This window comes from Nannobrachium achirus, assembly GCF_963921795.1.
Source record: "Nannobrachium achirus genome assembly, chromosome: 14".
NCBI lineage: Eukaryota > Metazoa > Chordata > Actinopteri > Myctophiformes > Myctophidae > Nannobrachium > Nannobrachium achirus.
This window is the reverse complement of record NC_137821.1, coordinates 1,095,931-1,105,487: the sequence shown is the minus strand read 5'-3', so window position 1 is coordinate 1,105,487 and position 9,557 is coordinate 1,095,931. Positions and strand designations below refer to the sequence as shown.

Genomic DNA, 9,557 nt, shown 5'->3' with positions numbered 1-9,557 from the left:
GGTGGGGTGGGGGGTGGGGGTCTATTTCTTTATTGCAGTATTGATTACTTTTACTTAAGTAATGAATGTCAGTACTTGATGTTCTAAATGTAGTTGAAACGTGTTCCTCTGCGTTGCATAATGACTTCAACTCCCAGCATGCCTTGCAACGTGTGTGTGTGGGTGTGTGTGTGTGTGTGGGTGTGTGTGTGTGTGTGTGTGTGTGTGTGTGTGTGTGTGTGCACGTGTCCTTGTCTACTTGATGTAGTGACAAAACCGATCTTTAAGTGTTGCTCTCCCAACTGAAAATGCATAGATCTACAGTCTAGCACTTGTAGATCTGATGTGTATTTTCACTGATATTTAAACCCTACTCCACCTCCAGGCTCTGTACTTGGTCTGCTCTTTCTTTCTTTCTTTCTTTCTTTCTTTCTTTCTTTCTTTCTTTCTTTCTTTCTTTCTTTCTTTTTCTTTCTCTATTATTATAGTATTGATGTTGGTTCCAGAGGAGAGAAAACAGGCAGATGTTGATCAACATAACAATTCTTCTACATTCTATAATTGTGTAAACTTCTGGTTAAATTAATTAATGTAAATGTTTGACCCTTTTAATTTTACACTCAAGAGTTAGAGATCTCTAAGGGTCCATTTGGTTCCCAGATCTCCATCGTTTAGCTGGGGACCCCCAGGGACCCCCTCAAGGACCCCTGGTGTAATGTATTTGAGGAGGGGTTGCACCATACTGTGTGTGTGTGTGTGTGTGTGTGTGTGTGTGTGTGTGTGTGTGTGTGTGTGTGTGTGTGTGTGTGTGTGTGTGTGTGTGTGTGTGTGTGTGTGTGTGTGTGTGTGTGTGTGTGTGTGTGTGTGTGTGTGTCAGGCTTGTCAACTCTCCTGGATTTCCCAGGAGTCTCCTTGATTTTGAACCCCTCTCCTGGGAGTCTCCTGGATTGGCAAATCTCCTGGATTTCTCCTGGATTTTGTATCAAACTCCCAAAATTCACCAGAACACAGGAAATTACATCTATATGTTAAAAATGTTCTGGGGGAGGACCCCAGACCCCCCACTTTAGGGGTGGGGGCAATGAATGCAAGAAAGATCATACAGATATTCACTTAAGTAATGATAAAGATGAGAAATCATTATTAAAGATGTCCTTTGCTTCTGTCATCAGATCTGTACACCTACATGTGGCATATTAGGCTGAAATTGTATGCTCGTGAAGTAAGCCTGATAAATGTATCAAACATGCACAAAATTCAACAAAAATATATCTATTAATACGTTTTGGGGAGAGGACTCCCCAGACCCCGGTTGGGGAGTTCCGCGCACGGCGCACCCCCCCAAAGAAATCTCCTGGATTCTGACAGTCCAATGTTGACAACCCTGGTGTGTGTGTGTGTGTGTGTGTGTGTGTGTGTGTGTGTGTGTGTGTGTGTGTGTAGCAACATTCCTTCAGTCTACAGAACAATGCAGGTCAACTGCCGACCACTCAGGGACCCCCAGGAGTGTCGTCATGTCTTTATGTCAGTGCGTTGCGACGCGCGCTGTGGGCTTGTAGATCTGATAACTGATCAGGGAGCTTGTAGATCTGTGATAATGATCAGAGGGTCTTCAACAGGGGGGTCAGGGACCCCCGGGGGTCCTCAGGGAGTTAGTGCTGATCTTTGACCCCTGGGGGTCCCCGGACCACAGCTACATCCCCTTAGCTGAGAGAGAGATGAAGCAGGGACCCCTTAGTTGAGAGAGATGAAGCAGGGACCCCTTAGTTGACAGAGATGAAGTGGGGACCCCTTAGTTGAGAGAGAGATGAAGCAGGGACCCCTTAGTTGAGAGAGAGATGAAGCAGGGACCCCTTAGTTGAGAGAGAGAGATGAAGCAAGGACCCCTTAGCTGAGAGAGAGATGAAGCAGGGACCCCTTATAGAGAGAGAGATGAAGCAAGGACCCCTTAGCTGAGAGAGAGATGAAGCAGAGACCCCTTAGCTGAGAGAGAGATGAAGCAGGGACCCCTTAGTTGAGAGAGAGATGAAGCAAGGACCCCTTAGCTGAGAGAGAGATGAAGCAAGGACCCCTTAGTTGAGAGAGAGATGAAGCAGAGACCCCTTAGCTGAGAGAGAGATGAAGCAGGGACCCCTTAGTTGAGAGAGAGATGAAGCAAGGACCCCTTAGTTGAGAGAGAGATGAAGCAGGGACCCCTTAGTTGAGAAAGAGATGAAGCAGGGACCCCCACAACCTGTTCATAGATTCCATATAGTTTCATTGTTTGACAGCACAATCATCAGTGTATTTTGGATTCATGTCAATTTGTGTTTTCAGATATTTAACCACTTGAACCGTCAATACTTAATAAACTTGAACTTTCACTCTGTACTTAGTCTGCTCTTTTCCCCCTCTACACCAAAGCTCTTTGCCAAAAATAGCAGATCTACAAGCTCACAACGCCTCGCAGCGCGAGGCGTTGTGAGCTTGTAGATGGGCTATTTTTGGCTACAGTTCTCAGAATATAGACACTAGGGTTCAAGTGGTTATTATAAAAAAAGGAGAAAAAAACTTTCTATAACTAAATGATTTGGAGGACCCCCTGTAGTAACTCTGAGGACCCCCTGTTGAAGACCCGTCCTACAGCATTATGAGTACTTTTACCTCTGCTGCTGTGAGTATGTTTGAAATTTCAAACATAGACTTTCACCAACAACCCAGTATTTAGGATCTACTTTTTTTAAAGTAGATCTTAAAACAAACCACTACTTGTTCCACTCAGTAAGACCAGGTTTTTGTAATGAGTTTAAAAAGTATTTCTAAACTACTTTTAGTCTGTTAGCAGAAACAGGCTGCAACTAGCCAGCATACCTGTGTGTGTGTGTGTGTGTGTGTGTGTGTGTGTGTGTGTGTGTGTGTGTGTGTGTGTGTGTGTGTGTGTGTGTGTGTGTGTGTGTGTGTGTGTGTGTGTGTGTGTGTGTGTGTGTGTGTGTGTGTGTGTGTGTGTGTGTGTGTGTGTGTGTGTGTGTGTGTGTGTGTGTGTGTGTGTGTGTGTGTGTGTGTGTGCGCGCGCAGGAATGCAGAGTTGGCTTGTAGGTGTGTCTCTACTTGACAGGGCGAGCGACACACACACACAGGAAGTGCAGGTAGTTTCCCCACCTTCGAAGCTCAGCCGTGATTGGCCCGTTCAAAGCCCGACGTGAGCCAATCATGTTGTGACATACTGAGGTTGGAATATCGATAATAAAATATAGCATTTTAATCCTGTGTATGTATCAGCTTATGATTGGCTATCTGGACCTGTCAATCATTAATATGTGTGTGTGTGTGTGTGTGTCTCTCTCTCTCTCAACCCCCTCCCAATTGTCACCTCCCACTTTTGTGTGTGTGTGCAGTGTGGTATAAAGTAACTAAGTACATTTACTTAAATATTGTACTTAAGTCCACTTTTGAGTTATTTGTACTTTACATGAGTATTTCTAATACTTTTACGTCTACTCCACAACATCTCAGATCCACATTGTACTTTTACTCCACTACATTTATTTGAAAAGTTGAGTTACTTTAGTTACAAGTTACTTTTCAGATAAAAAACGTTAATATTATAAAACACACATAAACCACTTTAGCCCCGATTTCATACCATGGCTGTTTGAAAATAGCAGATCTACAAGCTCACAATATGTCGCATCGCAAGCTTGTAGATCTGCTATAACATTTTGTACTTTTTTTTTACTTTTGGTACTTTAAGTACATTTTGATTGCCAACACTTTCATACTTTTACTCAAGTACATTTTGAGTTCTGGACGTTTGTAACAGAATACATCTATATTGCAGTATTGATACTTTTACTTAAGTAAAGAATCCGAGTACTTTTTCTACCACCCTGTGTGTGTGTGTGTGTGTGTGTGTGTGTGTGTGTGTGTGTGTGTGTGTGTGTGTGTGTGTGTGTGTGTGTGTGTGTGTGTGTGTGTGTGTGTGTGTGTGTGTGTGTGTGTGTGTGTGTGTGTGTGTGCATGGTGTGTGTATGTGCATGGTGTATGTGTGTGTGTGTGCCTCCAGGCTGGGTGTGTCCTCCTCTATATAACAGCTCTTCTCTTCCTGGTTGTTCAGTCACAGAGTTTCACCTCCTCTCCTCTCCTCAACGCGTCTCCTGTCCTCCGCCTCGCCTGTGCCTCCCACTCCTCGTCCACTCCTCCACAGCAGGTGAGCTCAACGCTGCTTCTAACGCAGAGAAATCACTTTAAAACCACCTTTAAATCACTTTAAAACTGACTCTAAACTGACTTTAAGAAAGTACTACATGGCCCGGGTGGCTGACATTTACCCAGGGCCGCTGCTATGGTGGAGAAACAGCCGATCTACAAGCTCCCTCTGTGTTGCTTTGGTGCCGTGCAGGGAGCTTGTAGATCGTCTGTGTTTCCTGGTCTTGTGAGTATGGGTTGAACTCGTTCAAGACTTTGTAAATCTTTTGAAATCTTTTTGAAATGCTTACATTTTATTTTGTATTTTTTAATAACTTTGAAGAACAGCAGGTGAGTTCAATGCTACTTTAAACACTGAGAAAGAACTTTAAAACCACCTTAAAATCACCTTAAAACTGACTTTAAACTGACTTAAAACTGACTTTAAACTGACTTTAAACTGACTTTAAGAAGTACTTTAAGTACATGGACTCGCCGGGTGGCTGACATTTACCCAGGGCCGCCGCTGCTATGGTGGAGAAATAGCCGATCTACAAGCTCCCTGCGCGTTGCTTTGGTGCCGTGCGGGGAGCTTGTAGATCGGCTATGTTTTCCCGGTCTCTTGACTATGATACATATATTCTACGATAGGCCTGATTCAACACTTTGGGAAATCTTTTTGGAAATCTATTTGAACATTTTATTTTATTTTTAATAACTTTGAAAGTAACTGTTTTAAAGTGTGGTGAGTGTGACATGTTGTTAGAGCTTGTAGATCTGCTATTTTCCTGTCCTGGTCTTGTAAGTCTAGACTTTGGGCTTTAAGAGTTTTTTTTAAATCATTTAACCCTTCGTGCTGTGACAGCTCTGAACTAAAGGTTGTGAAATAAGCTGTTGAGATGTTGACATGCTTTTAAACTGAAGTAGTGGGGGGGGGGGGGGGGGGGGGGGGGGCAGGAGAGGGTTGCTGGTTCGACCCCCCCCCCCCCCCCCACTGGGTTTGTGTCGAAGTGTCTTTGAGCAAGATGCATGTGCATGTGTGTGCGCATGCATGGCGACGCGTGTGAGCTTGTAGATCTGCTTCTACAGCTTGTAGATCTGCTATCTTTAACGAAACGTTATTTTTAAAACAGTTTCATCTTTCAATATTTGATCATAATTTATTAATCTGTCGATTTATATTTAAAACAAATCTATCATTAGCTTCATGTCTGTCTGCAGTGGTGTAAAGTAACTCAGTACATTTACTCAAGTTCTGTACTCTTTTGAAGTACTTTTACTCTACTGGAGTAGTTACAGTTTCCAATACTTTTACTTCTACTCCACTTCATCTCAGAGGCAAATATTGTACTTTTACTCCATTACATTTATTTGAAACCTTAAGTTACTTTGCAGGTATAAATTATAATATTATAAAACACAGCCCTGTGCATTTTGATGCCAATACTTCAGTACTTTTACTGGAGTACATTTTCAACTTTAACCTGTAAGGGTGGCCTCACACCAAAACACCTTTGAAAGTGGAATCCGCGTTCCGCCAATGCATTTCAATGAGAATGGAGCGTTTTTTTGCCAGAAAAACTATTTTTTGCCAAAAAAATATTTTGGTGTGAGGGCAGCCTAACAGAGTATTTCTACATGGCAGTATTGATACTTTTACTTGAGTAAAATATTTGAGTACTTTTTCCACCACAGTCTGTCAGTCTGTCTGTCAGTTCCTCATCGTTCTTCCTCATTGCTGTCTCTACCCCCCCCCCCCCCCCTCTCTCTCTCTCTCTCTCTCTGTCTCAGACACACACACACACACACACACACACACACACACACACACACACACACACACACACACACACACACACACACACCTCCCTCCCTCCCTAGTAGCCCCCAGGGGTCCCTGGGGGTCCCCAGCTAAATGACTGACAGTTAGGGTAGATGTTCTAACAGCTGTTTAAGAAAGTTAGGAGGTCAGGAGGTCAACACCATGTTAAAGGAACAGTCCACCCTAAAACATTCACATCATTGAATTAAGAGTTTAGACTGAAAACATTCACGTTGAAATTGGACTTTAATGGCTTTTTAATGCTTTTAATTTGTAGTTCTGTCCTTCCTGAACCAATAATAATAAGGGTAATAATAATTGATAAAATAATATTAATAATATATAATAATATATAAAATAATCATTTCTTCACATCAGTTAATAATAATGGTAATCTGAATCCAGAGCCAATTAATTAATCTAACATTCTGTCATAGATTCCATAGTCTCTCTCTCTCTCTCTCTCTCTCTCTCTCTCTCTCTCTCTCTCTCTCTCTCTCTCTCTCTCTCTCTAATGCATTCTCTATGTCTCTCACCCCTCCAGTCATGTCGTCCTGGGATGCCTACCTGCCCAACCTCATGGCTCCAGATCGTGACGGCAACGCCATCGCTCAGGAAGCTGCCATCGTTGGGAAGCAGCCTGGATCTGAGGGGATCTGGACCTCTAATGGATCTCTGAAAAACATCACGGTATGTAACCCTAACCCCTAACCCCTAACCCTATACACTACATACACTATACACCCTACACTATAACCTACAGCCTGGATCTGAAGGGATCTGGACCTCTAATGGATCCTTAAAGAATATCACGGTATGTACCCTAACCCCTAACCCTAACCCTAACCTTAACCCTACAGCCTGGATCTGAAGGGATCTGGACCTCTAATGGATCCTTAAAGAATATCACGGTATGTACCCTAACCCCTAACCCTAACCCTAACCTTAACCCTACAGCCTGGATCTGAAGGGATCTGGACCTCTAATGGATCCTTAAAGAATATCACGGTATGTACCCTAACCCCTAACCCTAACCCTAACCTTAACCCTACAGCCTGGATCTGAAGGGATCTGGACCTCTAATGGATCTCTGAAAAACATCACGGTATGTAACCCTAACCCCTAACCCCTAACCCTATACACTACATACACTATACACCCTACACTATAACCTACAGCCTGGATCTGAAGGGATCTGGACCTCTAATGGATCCCTGAAAAACATTAAGGTACCTAACCCTACACCCTACACTATACACTATACACTATACACTATACACCCTACACTATAACCTACAGCCTGGATCTGAGGGGATCTGGACCTCTAATGGATCCCTGAAAAACATTACGGTACCTAACCCTACACCCTACACTATACACTACACACTATACACTATACACCCTACACTATAACCTACAGCCTGGATCTGAGGGGATCTGGACCTCTAATGGATCCTTAAAGAACATCACTGTATGTACCCTAACCCCTAACCCTACACCCTATACACTATACACCCTACAGCCTGACCTCTAATGGATCTCTGAAAAACATCACGGTATGCATATATATATATATATATATATATATATATATATATATATATATATATATATATATATATATATATAATATAGTTAAATAAATGATTAAGTTAAATAAATATGGATCCATAAATCCATAACCAAAATAAGACAGAGACGAGCCAAAGGACTATCAATAAATTGCTGTATTGAAGAGAGTCAGACAAACAGTGAGCTACCATCCTAGTGGCAGCTTGTAATTCTCTCTTCCAAGATTTAAGTTAATATACAGTATATAAAGAATACAGATTATGACGGTAAGATCGTGGGACTCATTGATTTGTCCCCATATCATAACAAGAAGACAGAGATACGTAGTGTTGGTAGCTTTCCACAGTGACATACAGTATAACCAAAACATGATCTGGTAGTCAGGGAAACCACAATCACCATGACCTGTAGGAGTTCACATAATATAACCCAATAAATGAATATTTATGTATCATAATTCATATCTAACAGTCAATATGAATTGATAAAAGGATGATATTAACCATAACAAAATACCTATCATGGCCCTCTAATGGATCTCTGAAAAACATCACAGTATGTACCCTAACCCCTAACCCCTAACCCCTAACCCTATACACTATACACCCTACACCCTACAGCCTACACCCTACACCCTACACCCTACACCCTACAGCCTGACCTCTAATGGATCTCTGAAAAACATCACAGTATGTAACACACACTCACTGTAGAGCAGGGGTCCTCAACGTTTTCAGGCCAAGGACCCCTTAGTTGAGAGAGATGAAGCAGAGGACCCCTTAGTTGAGAGAGAGATGAAGCAGGGACCCCTTAGTTGAGAGAGAGATGAAGCAGGGACCCCTTAGTTGAGAGAGAGATGAAGCAGAGGACCCCTTAGTTGAGAGAGATGAAGCAGAGGACCCCTTAGTTGAGAGAGAGATGAAGCAGGGACCCCTTAGTTGAGAGAGAGATGAAGCAGGGACCCCTTAGTTGAGAGAGAGATGAAGCAGGGACCCCTTAGTTGAGAGAGAGATGAAGCAGAGGACTCCTTAGTTGAGAGAGAGATGAAGCAGGGACCCCTTAGTTGAGAGAGAGATGAAGCAGGGACCCCTTAGTTGAGAGAGAGATGAAGCAGGGACCCCTTAGTTGAGAGAGAGATGAAGCAGGGACCCCTTAGTTGAGAGAGAGATGAAGCAGGGACCCCTTAGTTGAGAGAGAGATGAAGCAGAGGACCCCTTAGTTGAGAGAGAGATGAAGCAGGGACCCCTTAGTTGAGAGAGAGATGAAGCAGGGACCCCTTAGTTGAGAGAGAGATGAAGCAGGGACCCCTTAGTTGAGAGAGAGATGAAGCAGGGACCCCTTAGTTGAGAGAGAGATGAAGCAGGGACCCCTTAGTTGAGAGAGAGATGAAGCAGAGGACTCCTTAGTTGAGAGAGAGATGAAGCAGGGACCCCTTAGTTGAGAGAGAGATGAAGCAGGGACCCCTTAGTTGAGAGAGAGATGAAGCAGGGACCCCTTAGTTGAGAGAGAGATGAAGCAGGGACCCCTTAGTTGAGAGAGAGATGAAGCAGGGACCCCTTAGTTGAGAGAGAGATGAAGCAGAGGACCCCTTAGTTGAGAGAGAGATGAAGCAGGGACCCCTTAGTTGAGAGAGAGATGAAGCAGGGACCCCTTAGTTGAGAGAGAGATGAAGCAGGGACCCCTTAGTTGAGAGAGAGATGAAGCAGGGACCCCTTAGTTGAGAGAGAGATGAAGCAGGGACCCCTTAGTTGAGAGAGATGAAGCAGGGACCCCTTAGTTGAGAGAGATGAAGCAGGGACCCCTTAGTTGAGAGAGAGATGAAGCAGGGACCCCTTAGTTGAGAGAGAGATGAAGCAGGGACCCCTTAGTTGAGAGAGAGATGAAGCAGGGACCCCTTAGTTGAGAGAGATGAAGCAGGGACCCCTTAGTTGAGAGGGAGATGAAGCAGGGACCCCTTAGTTGAGAGAGAGATGAAGCAGGGACCCCTTAGTTGAGAGAGAGAGATGAAGCAGGGACCCCT

At 43.6% G+C, this 9,557-nt stretch overlaps 1 protein-coding gene across 1 annotated transcript in view; it reads left to right on the top strand.

The window, feature by feature from the left end:
* The first annotated feature begins 4,085 nt into the window (after nucleotides 1-4,085).
* pfn1 (profilin 1) overlaps nucleotides 4,086-9,557 on the top strand; it is an 18,746-nt gene continuing 13,274 nt past the window's right edge. Inside the window, exons 1-2 of the mRNA XM_080742403.1 lie at nucleotides 4,086-4,165; nucleotides 6,510-6,655. Of these exons, the coding sequence (XP_080598529.1) occupies nucleotides 6,512-6,655 (144 nt within the window). The 5' untranslated portion in view covers nucleotides 4,086-4,165; nucleotides 6,510-6,511. The remainder of the gene's footprint in view (nucleotides 4,166-6,509; nucleotides 6,656-9,557) is intronic.